Genomic DNA, 27,130 nt, shown 5'->3' with positions numbered 1-27,130 from the left:
ACTTTTAATACAAAAACTCCACTAACATTCGAGTTTCAAATCCTGAATAATAGAGATAAAATTAATAACATAGCTGAACCTCAGTATTCAATTTTAGAAAGCTACAATGGAAGAATATTAATACAAGACCAAAAGACTTGTACTTGGTTATGAGAAAAACTGGGGAAGGAAGGGTATTGGTTTCAACTGCACAGACTATGATCATTTTAAATATAGGTTGCAAATGGAATCTTAAATGGATCTTAATTGTACTCTTGTCAACCAACTGCTGGTTCTTTATATTCATAAGCTTTATATACAAGGAAGACTAGATCAGCTTAGAAACAGATATACACAGAACCAATGAAAGCAACAGCTAGGTAAGTTTTTTATTCGCTTTTTCCAAAGGCTGGCCATGACAAGTCTCTACAACAGCATCACATTTCAACTGGTTGAACCTGATTGAGAAAACACACATTTCCTTGCCAGTGCTGTGATGTTCATTTTGGAGTAATGGTAAAAACTGAAGAATGCTTCCTAGCACCTTTAAAGTAAAAAGAAAAAGTACTCTACATAAAGAAGCACTAAGTCCTCATTTCTAAATTAATTTTGATAAAAGATACACTGCTCTCAAGGCAAAATGTATATTTCACTCTAAATATTAGAGTCAAATGACAAAATTCTAAACGTCCCTCATATCCTCATGGCATTAACACATTTGTGCTCATAAATATACTCAGAAGTTGACAATTCTAAAACCTAAAAAAATCTGAAAGCCAAAAAATTTTTGTACAAAGCACAATCACCACATTTATACATAATTAAGCACAGGGAAGAAAAAAAAACACACAAATAAAGATTGACTTCCATTATAAGATCAGTACCTTTTCCTGGACAAAGCTGGTGTACCCCAAGGAGAGGGGAGAGAAGACTCACTTGTCAGGCAAGGAGGGATCTGTTCTGCACGACTACAGACAACAAAACAGACAGGGTGGTTTAGAGAGGTTAGAAGAGAACACCAGGTTGGCAGCTGGTTAGTTTCACAAGAAATACCAGTAAAAGTTTAATAAGGAACACCCTCCATACTCAGCAGGAACAAGAAACAAGACTACAACACATGCACTGAGGGAAACAGAAAAGCATGCTTAAGGCAGATGCTTATCCATTAATGTTACACTTAACACATTTGTTAAACAGAGTGTCATAAGGCCTGCTTTTCACAAAGTAAACTAAAACTGAGGTATACTAACTAGGATGAGTAGAAAAGGGGAAAGAGGTTGAATCTACATATACAAATTTCAATTTCAAACAGCTTATTCCTTGAATACTACGCCATACTATGTTTCTTTTTAACAATATATATGCATTTTTCAAAAGTAAAAAACTGGAAAACAGTGTTTCTTACATTACTTGTATTTTCTTATCTGAAGAGTAAGTTCTAAGAAATATGGTCAAGAAGCAAGAAACATCTCTCCGTAGATATTTCGAAGTAGATACTTCACAGTAAATGATATAAAACCTATTAGAAGCTATCCACATAGAGTTACTTGCTTTACATATGGGGGCAATATAGAAAACATTTCAGTTATCTCATGAAATAAAACTATGTTAACTTTAAAAGTGATAATGCGTGGGACAAATCAGCACCATGACCACTCTCACATTATCTTCAAGCTGAGAATGCTTTAATCACTGAAAATAACTAATTTAAGTAAGGTGGTACTCCTATGATCCACCTTAGAACCCTAGAACTCCCTCATTGTAGATATTATCACAATATATTGTAGTTGTTTATTTATGTGTCTGTGTTTTAGCTAAAGGATGGCCACGTCTAAAGGAGTCTTGTGCTTGAACTCTCAAAATAACATCGCGTGGAACAGTTGTTCGTAAAGTACTTTTTAATGAACGAATAAGTAAAGAAATCTGATAGACTCTTGAACTATCATCGTCTCTTTTGGAACTATATTCTTTTTCAAGGATCATGAAATATTGAGAGTGATTATGAATGTTGAGAATATATTCTCCGTGTGGAAATACATATAATCATAACCACTGTCTCCTGCTGATAACTAATATCTTTAAGTCCGGATATACCTAATGTTGAGGATAGAGGAGAAAGAACAATAGTAAATACCAGCATTAAAGTAAACTTTATAGAAACTTACTTTAAGTACATCAAGAGCTAACTGACCCTAGATTTACAAATAATACACAAATGTTCATGTTGAAAACCTTAACATCAGAGCAACGGTAATATTTGCAAATAAGTGATAAACAAGAAAATAAAAGATTCATTTTCATTTCCTTTCAAGTTAACTTATAATTCAAGCCTTAATGCTGAAGTCACACAGAGCATCTCCTTTAATTCAGAGCAGAGCAAAGCCATACCTGTCAAAAGAATCTGTAGCTACTTTGTAGAGATAAATAAAGAGTTTACTGCAGTGCCGTAAAGTGGGTGACACTGTGTCCATCGAGATTACATCTTCCTCCAAAAGTCTTTGAAATGGCTGTGTGTTTGAGGGGAAGACATTCATGGGGCTTATTTTTCTTAGGTCTGAGAAGCAGCCAAGAAATCGAACAGCATCTGCCAACTTCTCATACTGAATCTCTGTTTTGAAGAAATGAGAGTTGGCTGGCTCATAGCGCATTGCTGCAGTCAATGTGCAAAACACAGTGTGGAGAAGTTCAAACACTTGATTCTGGTTCACTTTCTCCCAGCCATTCTTGGGTGGTGAGCTCAAAGACCTTTCCATGGCAACAAGCAAGGATGTAATGTACACAAATCCTCCAACTTTCCTAAAAACTGTTCTTGAACGATGGCTTTCTCGAAGGACTGATAGGAGGGCCTACAGGGGATGAAAAAAACAAAACCCCTTATAATTCAAATTAAAGCAAAATACATGAATGTCAAAAGGGAACATGATTTCTATGAACATACAATAGTAATGTTTTTGTCATTTCCCATTAACCAGCCCTATAATGCATGTCAAATATTTTACTATTAAAAAATACCATTTTACACAAAAATAGACACATAGATCAATGGAACAAAATAGAGACTTAGAAACAAACCCACACTTATATGGTCAATTAATCTACGACAAAGGAGGCAAAAATATACAATAGGGAAAATAAACAGTCTCGTCAACAAATGGTGCCAGGAAAACTGGACAGCAAACTGCAAAAGAATGAAAGTGTACCACTTTCTTACACTGTACACAAAAATAAACTCAAAATAGATTAAAGACCTACTTATGAGATCTGAGACCATAAAACTAAAACAAAAAACAAAAAAAAAACCACAGGCAGTGATTTCTCTGACATCAGCTGTATAAACATTTTTCTAGACATGTCTGCTAAGGCAAGGGAAACAAAAAGTAAAAATTAAACTATAGGGACCATATCAAAATAAAAAGCTTTCGCACAGCAAAAGAAACCATCAATAAAACAAAAAAGACAACCTACTGAATGGGAAAAGATATTTGCAAATGATTATCTGATAAGGGGTTAATATCATATAAAGAACTTATACAACACCAAACAAACAAAAAAATGCAATGTAAAAACGGGCAGAAGACATAAACAGACATTTTTCCAAAGAAGACACACAGATGGCAAACAGACACACGAAAAGATGCTCAACATCACTAATCATCAGAGGAGAGCCAAGATGGTGGAACAGCATGGAAGTTTTTTTGCATCTCTCATTGCTGAAATGCAGCCAGATCAACGCTAAACCATCCTGCACATCTAGAAAAGTGATCTGAGGATTCACACAACAATCTGCACAACCTGAACCACAGAACTCGGCAGGTACACAGCGCGGAGAGGTGAACTAGGAAAAAGAAAAGCTGAGGAGGGCAGGAAGCTGTTTTTGCTTGTGGAGAGAGGTCGGAGATGGGGAAGAGTATGGGAAAAGCACCTCCCCTCCAAAGCAGCTGGAGAGAAAGTGGAAAGTGGAAACAGCTTCAGGGACTGAACAAAAAAAGGGAGAAAGGAGAGGGTTTAAAATTCCATCAAGACTTTATAAACAGGAGGAGTGCAGAGTCTGAGGCTCCAAAGCTTGATACCTGGTGGTGCTCTAGTGAGAAGGGCAAATCCCCAAGAGCAGAGAGCGAGGTCCGAGGGGTCCACGGGCCACAAGGGGAGTGGCGGTTCCTCTGCAGGGAGGACATTTGGTAGAGGCTGTGCGGCCACCCCACAGGCAAAGGTACCAGCAGGCCCCAGAGAAAAACCACATTCACTGGTGTTGCAACAAGGACATTAAGGGGGAAGCCTGGTGCTAGATGTGTGTTGTCATTTTCCATAAACCCTGAAATGCTGCTGCTACAAGGTTGCACAAACTTTTTCTGAGGCGGACTGGCACCCAGCCAACAGTCTCTGGGCACTGGCAGAAGCACAATCTTGTGAATGTTCCTGGAGCCGGGCCGCACTCGCCCATTGCTCAGCAAGACCCTCCTCCAGAGAATCTGAGTGGGTCAAAGCCACAATTCCTCAGAAGAGAGGGGTTGGACGGGGGGCCAACATGGCAGAGAAGTAGGGGGATCCGAAGGTCCCCTGTCTCTCAAACAAAGCCGTCTTGAGGCCAAAGGACTTTGAATCCCAAGAGTCTGGGAAGAAGAGGCAGAGTTGCTTCCAGGGACCCACCAGGACAACCTGACAGGCCATAGGTGGAGCACTTCAAGGAACAGACAGCATAACCACAGTGGAGGCGGTACTTGCCTACACCATACCACGCCCCTTGGTGCCTGGTAACTAATATCTACTAGAGTGGGATTAACGCTGATGAACCAGATAGCCCTTGCTCCAGACAAGCTCTGTTGCATTGCCTGGTTTAATTCTTGGACAATTCTTACTATATAGATACATTCATCCTTTTCTTCTTATTTCTTCCCTCCTCTAGTCTGGTTACTCTGGTTATTGGTCTGTTTAAGCAGACATATTTAATCCACTCTCTTGATACATGTTCTATACCTCCTTCCTTATTTTCCTTTCTCTCTCTCTAGATTAAGGCTATAGTTTCTACGCCTGGTCAATTTTTATTTTTTCTTTTTCCCAACCCTGTTGTTTCTCTCATTGTATGGGATAATGCCTCTTCCATCAGCAATGCCTCCACCCTGTTGTCTACTGGTAGCTGGCGTTTCTGGCTTTTTGTTTTTGGGTTTTTTGTGTTTGTGTGTTTTCTTTTTCTGTTTGTTTTTTGTTTATTTGTCTGTTTGTTTTCCCTTCCAGGGCTACTTCAACAATCAAAGTACACCTGGTGGAGGGTCCAAAACATCACTACGAGTAGGGAAATAAAGTAACCACACTCACAATAACAGACAGTAAGTAACTCCAAAAAACACCTCCTGAAGGGCCAGGCCCTAGACAGTGTACGGCCCCTCTTTAATATAGTAGTGCTTGAAGAAACAGGGCACATAATAAGTTTTTAAGACACATAAGGGACAGAAAACTAGCCAAAATGATGAAACGGAAGAATTCTCAAAAGAAATTCCAGGAAGAAATGACAGCTAAAGAACTGATCAAAACAAATAGAAACAGTATAACTGAATAAGAATTTAGAAAAATAGTCATAAGATTAATTGCTGGGCTAGAAAAAAGCATACAAAGACAGATGAGAATCTATTGCTGCAGAGAGATCAAGGAACTGAAAAATAGTCATGAATTAAAAAGTGCTGTAAATGAGGTGTAAAATAAACTGGAGGCAGTGACAGTGAGAATTGAACAGGCAGAGGGGAGAATAGGTGAATTAGAAGATAAAATTATGGAAAAAGAGGAAGCTGAGAAAAAGAGAGATAAAAAAATTCTGTATCACAATGGGAGAATTAGAGAACTAAGTGATTCCATGAAATGCAACAATATCTGTATCATAGGAGTTCCAGAAGAAGAAGAGAGAGAAAAGGGGCTGAAACTGTGCTTGAACAAATCATAGCTGAAACTTCCCTGATCTGGGGAAGGAACAGACAATGAAATCCAGGAGGCACAGAGAACTCCCTTCAGAGGTAACTTGAATCGATCTTCTGCATGATGTTATCATAGTGAAACTGGCAAAATACAAGGATAGAGAATTCTGAAAGCAGCTAGGGAAAAATGGGTCTTAACATACAAGGGTAGACACATAAGGATAGCAGCAGACCTATCTACTAAAACTTGGGAGGCCAAAAAGGAGGAGGAGGAAACTTTCAACGTGATGAACAGGAAAAATATGCAGGCAAGAATCCTTTATCCAGTAAACTTGTCATTCAGAATAGAATGAGATATAAAGGTTTTCCCAAACAAACAAAAACTGAAGGAATTCATCACCACTAAACCAGCCCTACAAGAGATTCTAAGGGGGATCCTGTGAGACAAAGTACCAGAGACATTGCTACAAGCATGAAACCTACAGACAACACAATGACTCTAAACCCATATCTCTCAGTAATAACACTGAATGTAAATGGACTAAAAGTTCCAATCAAAAGACATAGGGTATTAAAATGGATAAAAAAACAAAATCCATCTATTTGCTGTCTACAAGAGATCCATTTTAAAACTGAGGACACCTTCAGATTGAAAGTGAGGGGATGGAGAACCGTCTATCATGCTACCGGAGGTCAAAAGAAAGCTGGAGTAGCCATACTTATATCAGACAAACTAGATTTTACACTAGATTTTAAAATAATTACGGGGTCTATCCATCAAGAAGTGCCAACACTTATAAATGTCTATGCACTGAATTCGGCAGCACCTAAATATATAGAACAATCAATCACAAACATAAGCAGTCTTATTGGTAAGAATGTGGTAATTGCAGGGGACTTTAATACTCCACTTACAACAACGGACAGATCATCTAGACAGAAAATCAATAAAGAAACAATGGCCCTGAATGATACACTGGACCAGATGAACTTGACAGATATATTTAGAACTTTCCATCCTAAAGCAGAATATACATTCTCCTTGAGTGCACATAGAACATTCTCCAAGAGAGATCACATACTGGGTCACAAAACCTCAATAAATATATAAGAATTGATATCATACTATGCACACTTAAGGATCACAGTGCTATGAAGCTTGAAATCCAACACAGGAAAAAGTATGGAAAACCTTCAAATGCATGAAGGTTAAAGAACATCTTACTGAAGAACAAATGGGGCAACCAGGCAATTAAGAAAGAAATTAAAAAATACATGGAAACAACTGAAAATGAAAACACAACAATCCAAACCCTTTGGGATGCAGCAAAAGCAGTCCTAAGAGGAAAATACATTGCAATCCAGGCCTACCTCAAGAAAAAGAAAAATTCCAAATACAAAATCTAATGGAACACCTAAAGGAACTAGAAGAACAACAAATGCCAAACCCAGCAGAAAAAGAGAAATAATAAAGATAAGGGCAGAAATAAACAATATAGAATCCAAACTAATAGTAGAACAGGTCAATGAAACCGAGTTGGTTTTTTGGAAAAATAAACAAAATTGATAAACCCCCAGCCAGACTTCTCAAAAAGAGAGAGGACACAAATAGATAAAATCACAAATGAAAATGGATTTATCACAACCAATCCCTCAGAATTACAAGCAATTATCATAGAATACTATGAAAAATTATATGCTAACAAACTGGACAACCTGGAAGAAATGGACAATTTCCTAGACACCCACATACTACCAAAACTCAAACGGGAAGAAATAGAAAATTTGAATAGATCCATAACTCGTAAAGAAATTGCATCAGTTATCAAAAATGTCCCAACAAATAAGAGCCCTGGACCAGATGGTTTCCCTGGGGAATTCAACAGATATTTATTTATTTATTTATTTATTTATTTATTTTTTAATTTTTTTTTCAACGTTTTTATTTATTTTTGGGACAGAGAGAGACAGAGCATGAACGGGGGAGGGGCAGAGAGAGAGGGAGACACAGAATCGGAAACAGGCTCCAGGCTCCGAGCCATCAGCCCAGAGCCTGACGGACCGCGAGATCGTGACCTGGCTGTAGTCGGACGCTTAACCGACTGCGCCACCCAGGCGCCCCTCAACAGATATTTAAAGCAGAATTAATACCTATCCCTTTTCAAGCTGTTCAAAAAAAAAAAAAACGGAAGGAAAACTTCCAGATTCATTCTATGAAGCCAGCATTACCTTGATTCCCAAACCAGAAAGAGACCCCACTAAAAGGAGAATTACAGGCCAATATTCCTGATGAACATGGATGCAAAAATTCTCAACAAGATATTAACAAATCGAATTCAACAGCATATAAAAAGAACTATTCACCATGATCAAGTGGGATTCATTCCTGGATTGCAGGGCTGGTTCAATATTAGCAAATCAATCACTGTGATATATCACATGAATAAAAGAAAGGAAAAGAACCATATGATCCTGTCAATAGATGGAGAAAAAGCATCTGACAAAATATAGCATCCTTTCCTAATAAAAACCATTAAGAAAGTTGGGATAGAAGGAACATACCTAAACATCATAAAAACCATACATGAAAAGCCCACAGCTAATATCATTCTCAATGGGGAAAAACTGAGAGCTTTCTCCCTGAGATCAGGAACATGACAGGGATGTCCACTCTCACCACTGTTGTTTAACATAGGGTTGGAAGACCTAGCATCAGCAATCTGACAACAAAAGGAAATCAAAGGCATCAAAATTGGCAAAGAAGAAGTCAAACTTTGACTTTTTGCAGACGACATGATACTCTACATGGAAAATCCGAAAGACTCCACCAAAAGACTGCTAGAACTGATACCTGAATTCAGCAAAGTCGCAGGGTACAAAATCAATGTACAGGAATCAGTTGCATTTTTATACCAATGATGAAGCAACAGAAAGAGAATTAATGACACTGATCCCATTTACAACTGTACCAAGAACCATAAAATAAAGGAATAAACCTAACCAAAGATGTAGGAGATCTGCATGCCGAAAATTATAGAAAGCTTATGAAGGAAACTGAAGAAGACACAAAGAAATGGAAAAACATTCCATGCTCATGGATTGGAAGAATAAACATTATTAAAATGTCAATAGTACACAAAGCAATCTACACATTCAGTCCAATCCCAATCAAAAATTGCACCGGCATTCTTCTCAAAGCTAGAACAAACAATCCTTAAAATTTGTATGGAACCACAAAAGACCCTGAACAGCCAAAGTAATATTGAAGAAGAAAACCAAAGTGGGAGGCATCACAATCCCAGACTTTAGCCTCTACTACAAAGCTGTCATCATCAAGGCGGTATGGTATTGGCACAAAAACAGACACATAGACCAATGGAATAGAACAGAGAACCCAGAATTAGACCCACAAATGTATGGCCAACTAATCTTTGACAAAGCAGGAAAGAGTATCCGATGGAAAAAAGACAGTCTCTTTAACAAATGGTGCTGGGAGAACTGGACAGCAACATGCAGAACAATGAAACTAGACCACTTTCTTACACCGTACACAAAAATAAACTCTAAATGGATGAAAGACCTGAACATGAGACAAGAAATCATCAAAACCCTAGAGGAGAAAGCAGGTAACAACCTCTTTGACCTCAGCTGCAGCAATTTTTTGCTATACACATCTACAAAGGCAAGGAACTAAAAGCAAGAATGATCTCATCATTGGGACCTTATCAAGATTAAAAGCTTCTGCACTGCAAGGAACCAATCAACAAAACTAAAAGGCAACCGATGGAATGGGAAAAGATATTTGCAAATGATATATCGGATTAAGGGCTGGTATTCAAAATCTATAAAGAACTTACCCAACTCCACACCCAAAAACCAAATAATCCAGTGAAGAAATGGGTAAAAGACATGAGCAGACATTTTTCTAAAGAAGACACCGAGATAGCCAACAGGCACATGAAAAGATGCTCAATGTCATTCATCATCAGGGAAACAGAAATCAAAGCCATAGTGAGATACCACCTCACACCAGTCAGAGTGGCTAAAATGAACAACTCAGGAAACTACAGATGCTGGCGAGGACGTGGAGAGATGGGAACCCTCTTGCATTGTTGGTGAGAATGCAAACTGCTGCAGCTGCTCTGGAAAACAGTGTGGAGATTCCTCAAATAATTAAAAATAGAACTTCCATATGACCCAGCAATAACACTACTAGGAATTTATCCAAGGGATACAGGGGTGCTGATGCATAGGGGCACATGTACCCCAATGTTTATAGCAGCGCTTGCCACAATAGCCACCTTATGGAAAGAGCCTAAATGTCCTTCAACTGATGAATGGATAAGGAAGATGTGGTTTATATATACAATGGAATACTGCTTGGCAATGAGAAAGAACAAAATCATACCATTTGCAGCAACGTGGATGGAACTGGAAGGTATTATACTGAGTGAAATAAATCAGTCAGAGAAGGACAGATATCATATGTTTTCATTCATATGTGGATCTTGAGAAACTTAACAGAATAACATGGGGGAAGGGAAGGGGAAAACAAACAGTTCCACAGAGGGAGGGAGGCAAACCACAAGAGACTCTTAAATACAGAAACAAACTGAGGGTGGACAGGGCGTGGGGGAGAGGGAAAACGGGTGATGGGCATTGAGGAGGACACTTGTTGGGATGAGCACTGGGTATTGTACGTAAGCCAATTCACTAATCATCAGGTAAATGCAAATCAAAACAACAAAATATTATCTCATACCTGTCAGAATGGCTAAAATAAAAAACACAAATAACAAGTGTTGGTGAGGATGTAAAGAAAAGGGAAGACTCATGTGCTGTTTGGTGGGAATACAAACTGGTGTAGCCACTGTGGAGAATACCATTGAGGTTGCTTAAAAAATTAAAAACAGAAATACCATATGATCCAGTAATTCCATTACTGGGTATTTACAAAAAGAAAATAAAAACACTAATTTGAAAAGATGTATGTACCCCTGTGTTTACCACAGCATTATTTACAACAGCCAACATATGGGAGCAACCCAAGTGTCCATCAATAGTTGAATGGATAAATAAGATGTGGTGTGTATATATGTAATGGAATATTAGTCATAAAAAAGAAGATCTTTCCATTTGCAACAACATGAATGGATCTAAAGGGTATAATGCTAAGTGAAATAAGTTAGAGAAAGACAAATACCATAATTCATGGAATTTAAGAAAGCAAGCAAACAAACAAGAAAAAAAAGACACAACAAAAAGAGACTCAAATAGAATAAACTGGTAGTTGCCAGAGGGGAGGTGGGGGGATGGGTGAAACAGGTGAAAAGAATTAAGACTACACTTATAGTGATGAGCACTGAGTAATGTATAGAATTGTTGAATCATTATATTGTACACCTGAAACTAATTTAACACTGTGTATTAATTACACTTCAATTAAGAGATGTATTAAAGGCAAGAGGTAATTTTAGGAAACACTGTCACATATTTCTTTTGATAGAATAAGGCTACACCCAAATCCTGATGGAAAAGTTTTCCTATGTCTTTGATGGATAATGATGTCAGTAAATTCAGTGATATTTACAAAGTAATTGTATTAAATAAATAAAATACACATTCTAGTATAATTTTACACAATCACGAACATTTATAACTGTGTATGTATGCAAACTGATTTATTCTGAAAGGATCAGAAATCAGGGCAGCCAAAACCGGAAGTATTTCAACTCATATAAAGTGACCATATCCTGATACTTTGGAAAGAGGAGTCACTTCAAAGGACTTATTAGACAGACTCTCCTGCAAAGTGAATTAGAGTCTGATAGCTGAAAGCATGCTCTTGCCCAGAATAGCTCTAAGTACTGTGAAATAAAACCTGAAGGTCAAACAAGTAAAACAATCTTTTAGAACTATTTTTCTCTGAACTGCCACACTTTTTAACTTAGTTTAATATTAAAAATAACACAATATAAAACTGCCTAACATTTTGTGGGCTCTTAATATGTACAAGGCACTTCTTTCAGTTGTGTACTATCTTATTTAAACCTCTCCATAATGCTGTGTGCTAGGCACTATTACTATCCAGTTAAAATGTGGTTCAACACGGTTAAATAACTTGCCAAAAATTTTACAGCTTACACAATGGCAATGAGAGGATATAAACCCAGGTGCAATGATGCCCCTACTCGTGCACCTAATCATGCCACTTACTGCCTCAAACAACAATCTGAAATCTGTGCTGACACATGGGCTCCTTTTCACTCTGTTTCAGCCTCTGGAACACCAAGGATATTTAATACTACCTAACACGCAGTTTACAACCTTTCCAATCATTATTCTTGAAAAGGTCATTTTATTAAAATGTCTCCCATTTCTAATGGTATTTGAAGAGGAGAAATGGTAAATATTAATACATATAATTACCCTTTCAAAATATACTACAGAAATTATATATAACTATGCCTTAATTATTTTAAAATATACAATCTGTATATATAAATAAAATTCTAAAGTACAATGTATTCCTTCCATTATTCTGCCAATAAATTTCCATTATAATAGGATCTGATAGTATAGTTTCCACACCTTGTCAAATTTAATAAACTGTACTTACACTTGCAATATCAACTCATATGACCATAATATTTTGTAACTTTTTTTATTTTTAAACATTTTATAATCTAGCCTGGAGACTAAATGCAAGGGCTACAGTCAGAATGCTCGGGTTGAAATTCTGACTCCAACGTTACAAAATGTTTTACTACAGTCAGCCACTTAATCTTTCTGTGCCTGGGATTTCGCTTGTATAGGGTAGTAACGATAACTTTCTCCACAGGAAGTACCTGCAAAAGCGTTAACAAAGTGCCTGATATAAGCCCATGACCGTCATCATCTTTAAAAACACACTGGGGAAACAGTACAAGTATTATTGTATATAGAAGGAAGGGTGAGTTCAGAGGTAAAGTAATATTCAGAAAACCGTATCACAGGTTAGAATTAGGCTTAAGCGTTAGAAAAACAATTGACTGAGTCCAAAAGTCCTCAGTCCAGTAGTCTGTATCACATACTTCTGGATAAGTTCATCTCCTACTACCTCAAAACTGGTACTCTCCTGGCACTCCTGACATCATCATAGCATAATCTCAGTATTTGAAAATTTTCAAATACTGGTAATAATCTAATATGCTGCTGAAGTCAATAATTAATGGTAAGGAGCAAACCCTAAAGATACAATGAAATGTTGATGGTAGGTGGTTGTTAGACACAATCATCAGCTACATATGAATCTGCAATAAACATAATGCATATAATTCAAATTTGTGCATTGACAGAATCATAAAATACTACATACAGAATTTTGGGTTTCTGCCCCAATAATTACAAATTAAATCAATAGGTGTGTGGTTGTGTCAGCTGAACAGAGGTACCAAGAGGCGGTTCTGAATGCAGTGAAAATGGGAATTGAAATCGAGGTCCCCCCAATCCTCCTCACCCCACACTCCCTCCTGTCCTCAAAGCAGTGGAATGTTAGAGCCAGCTCATACTGGCTCTTGAAAGGCAAGTGTTCTATTTTTGGAATTTTATGTGCTAGTTGTTAAAACATAGCCATAATTAAAAATTAAGGTCTATAACTTACAACTAAATTGCTTAATTAATTTATTTAAATATTTTTATTTAGTTTTGAGACAGAGAGAGACAGAGCATGAACAGGGGAGGGTCAGAGAGAGAGGGAGACACAGAATCCGAAGCAGGCTCCAGGCTCTGAGCTGTCAGCACAGAGCCTGATGCGGGGCTCGAACCCACAGACTGTGAGATCATGACCTGAGCTGAAGTCAGACACTTAACCGACTGAGCCACCCAGGCACCCCTAAATAAATTATTTTAAAAACAAACTAAAAGTAAATACTCAAAACTCATCACTTCCTACTTATTTTCTATATTTTACTATTACCTGTACTCTTTTTTTAATTAATTTATTAAAAAAATTTTTTTTTGGAGTGTTTATTTTTGAGAGAGAGAGAGAGAGAGACAGAGCATGAGCGGAGGAGGGGCAGAGAGAGAGGGAGACACAGAATCTGAAGCAGGCTCCAGGCTCCGAGCTGTCAGCACAGAGCCTGACGCGGGGCTCGAACTGATGAGCCGTGAGATCATGACCTGAACCGAAGTCGAATGCTCAACCAACTGAGCCAGCCAGGCGCCCCTTTATTTTTTTAATGTTTATTTATTTTTGAGACAGCAAGAGACAATAAGGTGCCGTGGGGGTGTGTAGAAGGGTCATAGAGAGGGAGAAAGAGAATCCCAAGCAGGCTCCAAGCTGTCACACACAGCCCAACACAGTGACTGATGTCCCAAACTGTGAGATTGTGACCTGAGCCAAAATCAAGAGTCAGACACTTAACTGACTGAGCCACCCAGGTGCCCCTATTACCTGTATTCTTAAGATACTTTACAATGGGGTGCTATTGTGTGTCTCTTCCCAATCCACATTCAGTAACACATTAATTGCCTGAAACAGGTCACCGTGGCAGTAGTCACATCATGGAAGTCAATAAATGCGACACATTAGGAGCACCCCCCTCAACCCTGCTCCAGTCTAAGAGTTATTACCATTTACAAGAAAAACGCTGCCTTAAAGTTACAGGTCAGCCAGTTACTTCTTGGTAACTCTATCTACTAATGTTTTACAAACCCAATTAAAAAGGTACCGAGAAAGAAGGAAAACGTTATGTTTAAAAAGCTGACAACCTTAACATCACTTGAAGGCACTTATTTTTTTCTAAACAATCCTTTCTGACATACAAATGTTCCTAAATATTGACACGTGTAAATTCCTTCTTGTCTGTGAGTTGTGCTCAGATTAATTGTGTTTTAAAATAAAATGCATAGTGGTGCTTGGGTGGCTCAGTTGGTTGAGCATCTGACTCCTGATGTCATGCTCTCACAGTCGTGGGATAGAGCCCTGCGTTGGGCTCAGTGCTGACAGGGCAGAGCCTGCTTCAGATTCTCACTCTCTCCCTCTCTGTCCCTTCCCCGCTTGCTCTGGCATGCACACTCTCTCTCTCGCTCTCAAAAAAAATTAATAAATGTTAAAAAAATTTTTTTAATAAAATAAAATTCATTTTCAAAACAACTATCAAAACAGGATGAAATGTACACAGCACAAAGAAAAAAATAAACTTATTCCTGAGAAATTCATTGCATAAAGCAAAAGTTAATGAAGGAAATATATGATTCTAGAAGGTAGGTATACGACCTGTGATGTCTGTGCCAGGAATGGGGGAAGGGTGTGAGGAAAGGATGTCAGAGGGGAAGGAGACAGAATCCTGAGGACCCTAGAGGCCAGAGAAGATACTGGCTTTTCTTCTACGACTATGATTTTGGCATATTATTAGACTTGAAGAAAACTACAGGAATAGCTTAGGATAGTTTTAAGTTATTAAAAAATAACCACAGATATTAACAGTAAAAGAACAGTAAGAATAGTAACAACACGGTTATTCAACTTACCCTTAAAATGTCGGTCTTCAACTGCAATTCTGTCGGTGGGGCTGAGTGCATTAACCCCAGGAGAGTGCCCATGTCATCCTCCCCGTTTGGGGACAGCACCAACTGCTGGATAATCATCAGGGCATGCTGCCGGCACTGAGGGTACTTCACGATATTATGTGCACATCTCGCACCTCCAAATTCCCGGAAAATTCCTTGAAAGAGAAAAAAGAACAACATGGGCTAACTTAAAACATTCTAAGACAAATCAGATGAATTAAAATTTGATCTTTTTGTAGGAAGAGTAACTCAAAAGAATGCAAATAAGATGCACCCAACCATTTCCCCTTTTAAATTCAACACAAAACTGCACTGTGGGATGTCAGCAAAGGCATAACCAAATCCTCTCTAGATGTCTTTAATGCAAGAATAACACCCTAATATGTTCACCATGTTCATATTCTCCAAATCTAGAACATACAGAAATTCCACAGGTAGCCTCCAACGAGACCCAATATTTTTATGTAAAGGCTTTAAGCTGAACAATAATGGAAATCAATTTGTGTAAAAAGCTCTCATAGGAACAATAGCCCAAATAAATGAGATTTAAACTGAATGAGACATTCAAAATAGTAGCAAGAAAGGAGTGGAATACATTATTCTACAATGAGTAACATTGCAAGGAACCAAACTTTTCAAGTAAGTAGAGCACACGAATAAAAAAACACAAACTCTATAATAAAAAGAAATCATTGTACTGCTCCAAAGCCTTGTAGATTGATTCTTCATCCCCTGTTATACAGATGAGGAAATGAGACATACAGAAGTTAAGTAACATGGCCAAGTTCACACAGCTAGCAAGTGTCAGAACAGGATTGATACCTAAAATAGCCCAGCTTTAAAGCTTTATGCTTTTAGAGTACCTGGTATATGCCACTATTACAATAACTTATATCAAACAGTTTAGTATTATTTGGTTATATGTTTGGTCCCCATTAAACTTGGGATTTCCTCCAAGTCTGTATTTTTATAAATGTTTCCTGAGTGAAAAGATGTCAGTGTATTTTGCTGTAGCAGCCACTGTCCTCTCAACTTAATGACTTTCTCTTTGCAAACTTTGTAAGAAGTGAGCGTTAAAGTCATGTGCTGAGGTTTAGCACACGGAAAGCCATGTATTTACTTCCAGGTGGCCAGTTAGTCCGCATTACATAATCATAATGGCTATTATTTTCTGAACACTTAACTGTGAGCAAAGCACTATGTGCCCAAGATCACATAGTTAGTAATATTGTTCTTAAATGACCTACTAAATTCATTCAACTCTGTTTTGGCATTTGCTAAAACTGTATTTACGTAATGACATATAATTACATGTTTACATCTTTTTCTATCGGGTGGTAATTCCTTCAGGGCAAGAATCATCTTTGTATCTCTAACACTTAGCATGGTGCCTGGGACACACAATACATATTAAATATGTTGAATATTGAGTTCCTTTGCATACTCAGGCAAATAGACATGCATGTGTTCCCTAGCTCATTTATTTGTTCACTCACTCATTCATCCATTTGTGGCTTCCCATAATACTTAAAATACAATTCACATTTCCTTGGCATGGCCTAAAAGGCTCTCTATGATCTGAACCCAGCCTATTCATCTCGATTCATCTTCCCAATACTCTTCTCGAACTGTATTGACATTGTTGCCTGAGAGATTTCTGATGTTGGCTAAAATTTCAAGTAATCTTTTTTTAAGAGCAAGAGTGGTATTTTACAAATACAAGTGGACTGTCAATGTCAACGATGGGCAGAAAAGAACTGAAGAGAAGTTGAGGCCGAAGATAAAGACTTAATAAGTCCATTTTACCTGGGAGAGGCAAGTTTTATTAGAGAATCACTCTTCAATACTTCCTTAAAGATGTAACATTATAATACTTTAAGTTGAATTACTAAAAATTAAGAAAATCATCATAGAGAGCAGATATTTTGGAAAATAAGCAAAGCCATTCAACTAAGAGTATAATATGTAAATAAAAAAACAAACTATTTCAAAAACAAGGCATACTATAAACAGCAATAAAATATAAGAACATATTTTGAAATAATAATAATGTTACATACTTTGTCAATAGACTTATAAAGGTTGAAAGTCTTGCATTTCTACATAGGATGGAACCATCACTGAATCAATAGTTTTTTCTATAAGTGATAAGGACATTTCAGAAGCAAGAATCATTAGAGAAGATAAAATCAGAGAGAACACTCTCTGGAAGCATTTGCTAATAGCCTGGCTAGTCACCTGCATTTGTGTTTGATCCTTGAAGCAGCACTGTCAAGGTCTCCATAACCAACAAAGCCAGGTGTTTTTGGTCTTCAACTGAACTATTATTTCTTGAGTCCCCTAGGAAAAAGGATCAAAGGTTCAAATCACAAAAGTTGTATGCTTATTTTGTTTTTGATTCAGGTTTTTGATAATTTAATTATTTCTTTAATATTCACTTTTACCACTAATGCAATTGATATAATGCAACCTTTAAAAATGATACACATGTCCACCGGCTACCAAAATAAAGTCAAAATCAGTGTTCACAGGTTTTATTTTGGTGTGGCTAGAAAGTTACAACTATCTAACAAATATTAAAAAGGAAAATGTCAACACTGGGTGATATATGGAATTGCTGAGTCACTAGATCATTCACCTGAAACTGATATAACACTATATGTTAACTGGAATTCAAATAAAAACTTAAAAAAAGGGGGGATGCCAAAGTTAAAAGTATTTTTCTCACAAAGGTTTTCCTAATCAAAGCAGTTAACAAGAGGATGCTAGATTTTAAGGCACCAAAGAGAAAGAAAAGTTTATGAATAGTGCATCTATTCAAACTATATTAATACAACATATTTAATACTTAAATGCCAGAAACTGCTATGCTTTTATTGGATTTATTAGAAAGGATGAAAAATATCAAATTTACGGTACCTAAATAATAATACATGTGTATATACATAACATGACTAAAAAGATATATTTTTTTTTGTTCTCTGTAATCAAAAACATTTTGAGGCACCTAAACTTTCCAAATCTTTCTAGGAGCTTTTTAAATTCCCTCTTAGAAGCAGAAAGTAGCAGCCATGAGTCATGTGGACCATGTTTCCCTTAATTTTTACCATAAATTATTTTCTACTACAATGGCCCCTGCTCCTTCCCAATTCCCTAACAGAGGTTGAATGAACAAGTTAACTGTGTGAATTATTTGCAAGGATATCACAATGCAGATGAGTAAGTCATTCAAATCTATAGCCAAATAAATGGCAAAACATGAACAAAACATGCTGCCCAAACCCTTTTATCATAAAAAGTGAATGAAAAATGCTTTACCTTGTTCATTTAGTGCCTGAGTTGGATCCTTCAAGAGAGCAGCATATTTGTGCAAAAGGTTTACCATGACCTCCAGAAGGCCCACCTCCCTGAACACATCTTTAAATATGTAGTCATGTCGTGTAAACTTAAGAAGCGTCTTCATTGCAATAATGCTACAGTGGTAAGAAGAGCTAGATTTTAAGAGGATGCTAACGCTAATGAGTTCTTTACAAGGGATATAATTCAAGCTAAAAACAACAAACTCCAGCATCTCAAAGTATTTGCTTTGTACTTCTGGGAGCTTAGAAATCTTTTCTGCAAACTGTGACAGTGTGTGCTGTGACTCCAGGATGAAGTAATTGGCATTGTCAGCCATGTAAATATTTGTGATGGCATCAAGAATGATTTGGGCAAGGAAGTTGGTTTTTGCTTTTAAAAATGCATTCTGAAGAACTGCAAAGGCTTGGATGTTTCTCACACTGTGACCTAAAATGGAAAACAAGAACACAAAAGTAGGTACTATGCGACATTTTAAATCGTGGCAAACTAGTCTATTTAAACAGATCACAAATTGTAATATTTATTAACTATTTACTAAGAACACATCCCATTTTCACAAAAATTCTTAAATTACCTACTAATTAGCTTCAGTCATTTCATTAAAAATAACAATACTGATTAAACTTTTAATGCATCATTATGAATATTCCAATTCAAGAATAGTACATGTTGAAACGTTAGACTGTTACAGAGAATAAAGCATGTTATGTAAGCCCAGGCTTCAGAATTTGGAAATGTGCAGGGATTTCACTTCTTATTATCTGCAAGACAGACCTTGTCTGTAAGAACAGTTACCTCTCAAGAAAAAACCTTTAGCCTGAAGCCAGAGGCCAGAGAGCAGCAAGAATGCAGGCAGGAAAACAGGGGTCTGAAAATTCTCTAAGTTCCAGTTTTCCCTTTATAATTACTACACTAGAACCTCCATAAATTTTAATTTGAAAATTTATTTTGTTTTCAAGCTAGAAGTGCAATTTCTTTACATATATGTTTCCTAAAGCAATTTATGGCTAGCTATTAGCTATATTTTTAAACATCTGGTTTTCAAACACACCAACTTAAAAAAAATCTGTATACATGGCTCTTGTGAGGCAAATTAGTAAAAATAATTATACAGAAATTAACATAGAAAGTATGCGAAGCACCTGAAAACAACTGTTTGCTTCTAAAAACTGTCCCCAGCCCTACAACTATTAGAAGTATAGGTCATTTGTTAAATGACCAAAAAATTAACATAGTGTCAAGAAATTAACATAGTGCCTTAAAGAAAAAGCTGGATTTTTAAATGAAGACAAACAGGGACGCCTGGTGGCTCAGTTTCGGCTCAGGTCATGATCTCAAGGTTTGTGAATTTGAGCCCCATGTCATCAGGCTCTGTGCTGACAGTATGGAGCCTGCTTGGGATTCTCTCTCTCTCCTTCCTCCTGTTCCTCCTCCACTTGTGCTCTTTCTCTCAAAATAAATAAATAAACTTAAAACATAAAAAAAAAAAAAAAAACTAAAAAGAAGATAAACACAGAACTAGAAAAACTAATCCTGGCTTGGACATTCTTTTTAGTATATATACATATATATATTTTAACGTTTATTTATTTTTGAGAGACAGAGAGTGAGCGGGGGAAGGGCAGAGAGAGGGAGACACAAAATCAGAAGCAGGCTCCAGGTCTGAGGAGTCAGCACAGAGCCCGATGTGGGGCTTGAACTCATGGACCACGAGATCATGACCTGAGCTGAAGTTGGAAGCTCAACTGACTGAGCCACCCAGGTGCCCCCTGGCATGGACATTCTTTAAAAAATGAAAAGGACTGGAAGATTTAGTATTGTTAAGATGTCAATTCTCCCCAAGTTGATTTACATTCTAAGTATTCTCAGTCAACTCTCAGTCTCAGGCTTTTGTTTTTTGTTTTCAAAATTTGACATGATTAAATTTATATGAAGTTCAAAGGATACAGAAAAGCCAAAGTGATTTTGAAAAAGAAAGACAAAATTAGACAATTTAAAATGACTCTAAGACTTATTTTAAAGATACAGTAAAAAGAAAAAAAAGATACAGTAACCAAGAAATTATAGTTTTGGCTTAAGGACAGACACACATTGATCCATGGAGCAGAACTGAAAAAGAATCCCAGATATATGTTTGTACATGGTCTCCCCCCCCTTTTTTTTATTTTGAGAGAGAGAGGTAGAGAGAGAGGGAGGGAGAGGAAGAGAGGAAGAGAGACAGAATTCCAAGCAGGCTCTATGCCATCAGCACAGAGCCCCACATGGGGCTCGATCTCACAAACCATGAGATCATGGCCTGAGCCAAAATCAAGAGTCGGACGCTTAACTGACTGAGCCACCCAGGCACCCTATACATGGTCTTTTGAAAAAAAGGTCTTGGATACCCATACTGGAAGAAAAAAACTGTATTCCCTGCCATATACAAATATTAACTTAAAATGCATCACAGATGTTGATATAAGAATCAAAATATGAAACTCCTAGAAGAAAACACAAATTTTACGGATTTGGGGTTAAGTAACATTTTTTCAATCTGAGGTCAAACCTACAAAATATTTTTTTTAATGTTTATTTATTTTTGAGAGAGAGAGAGAGAGAGAGAGAGAGCGCGAGCGAACACGTATGCACGAGCTGGGGAAGGGCAGACAGAGAGGGAGACAGAGGATCCAAAGCAGGTTCTAGGCTCCACGATGACAGCAGAGAACTCAATGTGAGGGCTAAATTTTATGCCCAAATATCATAACTATGTTGAATATTTAGTGACAATCACAGGAAAGAAACTATGAGAGGCCTTGAGGCTTACTATATTCCATAACAGTTGTTATGCATTTAAAATAAATAGGGCACTTGGGTGGCTCAGTCGGTTAAGCATCTGACTTCAACCCATGTCATGATCCCCCACATTGTGGGTTTGAGCCCCGTGTCAGGCTCTGTGCTGACAGCTTGGAGCCTGGAGCCTGTTTCAGATTTTGTGTCTCCCTCTCTCTCTGCCCCTCCCTATTTGTACTCTGTCTCCCAGAAATAAACATTAAAAAATATATTTTTTATAAAAAAATAAATAAACAGTAAAACTAGCTTGCACTCTTAGGTAACTAAATGTTATTAACTAAACAAGGTTTCTTAGTAAAAGAATCACTAGATAAGGAGTCAAAGTTAGGAAATCTGAACTATAAAATTTATTCTCTGACCTGAAAGAAATAATATAACTTCTTTATACCTACATTGCTTAGTTTTACAATATAAGCACTTGTACCTCATGCTTTCTGTTTATATCTTCTAGAGAAAAACATGGCAATCAGCGTGTTACTCAAGTTCCAACCATGTAAATTGGAAATGCTTTAGCATGCCAATGTTCAAAAAAGGCATGTTCTGACTGTTGTTTGAATGTTAAGATGAAATATTAAGATGTAAATTTCACTGATGTTACAATATTTTCATTATATATACATATGTGTATATATGTATGTATATGTGTGTGTATATATATATATATATGTATATATATATATTTGAAGTATTTGATCTGCTAAAGACTGTCACTTAAGAACTTGCACCATAAAGAAACCATTAACTCTAATGAAAAACAGCATATTACCTTTACACATGTACCATAAAGAGAAATCAAAGTCAAACTAATTTATTCTGTCTCTGTTTCTCTGAGTGGCTCAAAACAGGGGAAAATAACAAACAAAAAAAAGGACTCACCTTTGCCTGCAGGCTGAGGTACTGCAAATCCAGGCAATAGAAAGGGTGCCCCTGTGGTAATACCAGCTGGTTTTAGTTCATTGACACCATATGTTGTTAGGGAAGTTATCAGATTAACCAGATCTTTCAAGGCATCTTTGGATTCTGCTTCTTTTGCTTGTTCCAATCTAGGAAAAGTATGGTTTAGTAAATATTTTTTCTCTCTTGTTGTATTTTCAAATTTAACACAGAAAGAAAATTTCAATTTGTACATGCAATAATATATAAAGCACTCCAAGAGGTTTCATCGTACAAGTTTTCCTATATAAAAACATACTATCTTTTAAAATCTATAAATTTTATTATAAGACATTATACCATAATGAAAGCAAATTATATTAAATAGTCTAAAGACCTCATATATAAGTGCTGATTTTACATTTAACAGTGTTATTTTAGATAGCTCACTTTAGCCTTTGGTAGAAAGTATCTACAAAATAAAAGAATTAGGGGCGCCTGGGTGGCTCAGTCAGTTAAGCGGCCGACTTCGGCTCAGGTCATGATCTCGCGGTCTGTGAGTTCGAGCCCCGTATCGGGCTCTGTGTTGACAGCTCAGAGCCTGAAGCCTGTTTCGGATTCTGTGTCTCCCTCTCTCTGACCCTTCCCCGTTCATGCTCTGTCTCTCTGTCTCAAAAATAAATAAACGTTAAAAAATTTTTTTCAAAATAAAAGAATTAGATTAAATCTCTCTTAAGTTTCCTAAATTTCCAAGGTTATAAAGTTTCACTGTTTACAACCAAAAATCTTATTAACCATTTCTTTCCAAAGACAATTTCTCAGTTAACTTTCAAAAATTAATTTCTTGGAAAGTTTTAAGTCTTTATCTGTATTCATTAATTCAGGTACTCATTAGAATACATTAAATAGTCCTTAGAGTCTAACAATTTTTTAAAACAATGTTTCTTTAAAAGAACATTTGGAGTCATTATGGAATTATTTCTTGACTGTGGCTTGAGAACACAAAATGGGGTGCAAAACTATCTTTTTTATTTTTTAAATTTTTTTTTCAACGTTTATTATTTTTGGGACAGAGAGAGACAGAGCATGAACGGGGGAGGGGCAGAGAGAGAGGGAGACACAGAATCGGAAACCGGCTCCAGGCTCTGAGCCATCAGCCCAGAGCCCGACGCGGGGCTCGAACTCACGGACTGCGAGATCGTGACCTGGCTTAAGTCGGACGCTTAACCGACTGCGCCACCCAGGCGCCCAAAACTATCTTTTTTAAAGAGTAAGATTTACTGGGGCTTCCTAATAGAGCTAATTATTCTCATTAAAATAAAACTAGAGAGGGGCACCTGCGTGGCTCAGTCAGTTAAGTGTCCGACTCTTGATTTCAGCTCAGGTCATGATCTCAAGCAAGGTTCATGGAACAGAGCCCTGCATCTAGCTCTGCACTAACAGCATGGAGTCTACTTGGGATTCTCTCTCTCCCTCTTTTTCTGCCCCTCCCCCCTTTCTCTGAAAATAAATAAACTTCAAAAAAAATTAATAAAGCTGGAGAATGTACAAAAGTAGAAAAGAAATATGCTTAGGCTCATAACTTAGACATTTTGATATGGTTTATGTACTTTTTTATTGTAAAAAGTTTGGTCTTAGTAGTAGTTATTTTTATACCATATAAAGAATTTTATAACCTGTTTTTTCCATTTACCAGTGTCAATACAAATGCTCTTCCATTTATATAAAATCTCTTTACATACTCTTTTAATGGCCATGAAGAGCCAACCACAAATTTGGGGAGAGAGAGACGGGGGATGGCCAGCAGAAATCAGAATTCAGAATCATTAATATGCATAAAGTTTTGCCTACAATATTCACAATTATATTTTTAGGATTAATAAACATAAGTGAAATTATTCTATCAAGAGTATCGACATTTTTGAGGCTCTTGATAATATCTGACCAACCTGTGTCCTCAGAGGATTACACCAATTAACACCCTCTAGTAATGTGAAAGGCTTATTTCATCAACTTTTATGTCCTCCTTTGTAAATTAGGGTATATATGCAAAATTCTCTTCTGGGAAGTTGCCTAGTAGTACTGGCAACTGGATTAAACTGGTGTTACATATAAGGAGTTTACAAAATAGTACTGGCTTACAACAAACCAAATGATTTACAAGTAAGTAAAGAGCCAAAACAACTAATGAGGCATGAGTATTTTCTTCCTAATAAAATTCCAACCAGCCATTTTCCCACGATATGTATAAAACATTTGGGGTGGAAAAGGGGGCTAGTGAAACATTTTGTTTTATATATACATTTGTAAGGTCTCATTCAATCTACATAATTATTCTCATTCACTGCATTAATAAACCATTGGTATAGTAAGAAATACTAAAAATGTAACTAAGCGAGAAGCATTTACACTTTACGAAGATGTTCATTAGTTCACCTAAGCTCTTTTTCCTCAGCTACCGAAGAGTACATACACTTTCACACCTAACCACTGACTCCACCAAGTTTGTAGCCCGCATTTGTCAGTTTAAACTCACTTTTTGTACTCTGTTGACAGAACAGGAATAAAAAGAAGTGATTAAAGTCAAGGGGATAAAGTATACATTAACTAAATCATTAATTCCTTTTTTTCCATAACCCCAAACCACGCTGTTCCCAATGATGAGAAAAACTGAGTAGACATTTAAAATATGTTCTTAAATTGTGGGATTTTACCTAAGCAAGAGATCACAAAGGAAATTATATCCTTGCCATATCCGAAAATCATCCAAAAGAGTTTGGGAAACATCACTGGAATCTTTGAGGAAACAAGAAAGCCCAGCAAACATTTCAACAATTTCTAGGGGAGACAGGTCATCTGATTGCTGCATATTCTGAACACATGTAGATAAACATTCTTTTTCTGTAAGAATTAAGAATTAAATACATATTACTTATGTCAATTGCTTAAGAAAATTTTGATTCTTAACTGTGTTTAATAAAACATTAAGTGAAACATTAAGTATTAATCTATGAAATATTATAAATGTTACACATTCTAAAAGTAAATATGATATATATATTCATTGGAAAAGCTCTGCCTCTAAGTAGTAAACAAAGGGTAAAACAGGAAATGTTGGAAAATAGTTGACATTTATCTAGTTTTTACACCATATTTGGATGTTTTTCATTAAACAAAATGCTGCCAAATGACATTTTTGAGCTTTTATATTAGCATAGTCAAAGAAAGAGAAAAAACCCCTATCTTCTATGTTTAAAAATAAAAATCCATAACTAGTTTAAAAGCTAAAATTAGAGTGAATATGGACAATGAGATACAGAAATACTTCGGGAAATAAAATTTTTTAAATTATGCTTGCACTACTTATTACTCGTTTAAAGCAAAGTTGTACCTATTACTGACATTGGGAATTGAAGGCTTTTCAAAAAAGACTTTCTCATATCTGTAATGAAATTTATTTGTCTAAAAAAACCCAGTGTCATATAACAAAGGCTAAAAAGATTTAACACAGAAATGGAGGCAAGAACATTTAATGAAGGACTGATGTTAGGTGAGTAAAAAAGTTGTATTAAAAATTATTTTGAAGGATTTTCAGGAAAAAATATATAATAAGTGAAGCATTTGAGATGGTACATTGTCTTCTATTTAGACATTTAAATGTCTATAAAGACATTATAGCTGACACTTATATAGGACTTGAACAGAGTGGATAAATTCTCCTTAGTGCTGGTAAAGAATCTACCTAATTTCATTTATGCTACATTGGATACATAGTTATCCATTTATGAAGTATCTTCAGAAAAGCTTTAAACTATAGTATCTCAAATATAGTTTTTTTTCATAGAAGAGTAGGAAAGAATAGGCTGACACAGAACTTACATTATGATTAAACATTTACATGACAATGAAATTATTTCAAGTCTGTATATATCTATTGTTTGGAACATATATAAAAAGTTCTCACATTTGAAATGCCTCACAAAGAATATTTTTTTTTCTCCTGGCAAATATAGTTTTTAATTTAAAATAGAACCTTTAGAGAACTGAGAAATAAAAAGCAATCTGTCATCATATGAAGAAGAGAAAACTGGAAGAAACGTAGAGCTCCTAAAATGAACATAAAGAAATATTCACCATGAATATACTTCACTACATTGACACTAAGACCGTGACGGGATATGGTCATAAGGACTTCTCCAGCACTCTTCCTCCATGGCAGGTTGTAGGGAGGGCACCAAGAGGTTATTGCACTGAATAAAAGCTGGAGATCATCTTTTTGAGCCAGCTCCTCCGCCGGAGAAACAAAACTGCAGAGTTTCACTAAGATCTAAAAAACACAAAACATATCTGTATTTAAATAAATGAATGGTTGGGTAAAGGGAGGAGCTAGAAAAGGACTACATCTGATGATTAAAAACCCCGAGAGTTCAGGGTTAGTATTAGGTGATATCATTAAAGCCACAATGATGGGTTCTCTACCTTAGGCAGCATTAAAAAAGACACCTATAATTTAGAAGTGTGTTATGGTAAAACAGTAAGCCAGCCCTACTTTTATCAGCTCATTGAAAGAAAGAAAGAAAAAGAAAGAAAGAAAGAAAGAAAGAAAGAAAGAAAGAAAGAAAGAAAGAAAGAAA

At 36.5% G+C, this 27,130-nt stretch overlaps 1 protein-coding gene across 12 annotated transcripts in view; it reads right to left on the bottom strand.

Moving 5' to 3' along the window:
- The window catches only part of WDFY3 (WD repeat and FYVE domain containing 3), a 247,835-nt gene that overhangs the window by 122,782 nt on the left and 97,923 nt on the right, over nucleotides 1-27,130 (bottom strand). For 11 of the 12 annotated variants that reach the window (XM_040479270.1, XM_040479279.1, XM_040479263.1 and 8 more), the window contains 8 exons: nucleotides 26,631-26,823; nucleotides 25,211-25,397; nucleotides 22,500-22,666; nucleotides 18,753-19,220; nucleotides 17,673-17,774; nucleotides 15,396-15,589; nucleotides 2,368-2,825; nucleotides 864-947 (listed from right to left, as the gene is read on the bottom strand). In XM_040479270.1, the coding sequence (XP_040335204.1) occupies nucleotides 864-947; nucleotides 2,368-2,825; nucleotides 15,396-15,589; nucleotides 17,673-17,774; nucleotides 18,753-19,220; nucleotides 22,500-22,666; nucleotides 25,211-25,397; nucleotides 26,631-26,823 (1,853 nt within the window). The remainder of the gene's footprint in view (nucleotides 1-863; nucleotides 948-2,367; nucleotides 2,826-15,395; nucleotides 15,590-17,672; nucleotides 17,775-18,752; nucleotides 19,221-22,499; nucleotides 22,667-25,210; nucleotides 25,398-26,630; nucleotides 26,824-27,130) is intronic. The other variant, XM_040479320.1, reaches the window with a different exon arrangement.

Source organism: Herpailurus yagouaroundi, unplaced genomic scaffold, assembly GCF_014898765.1.
Source record: "Herpailurus yagouaroundi ecotype Mexico unplaced genomic scaffold, PumYag 28, whole genome shotgun sequence".
NCBI lineage: Eukaryota > Metazoa > Chordata > Mammalia > Carnivora > Felidae > Herpailurus > Herpailurus yagouaroundi.
Note: the sequence above shows the minus strand (reverse complement) of the source record. Positions and strands in the feature narration are given on the sequence as shown.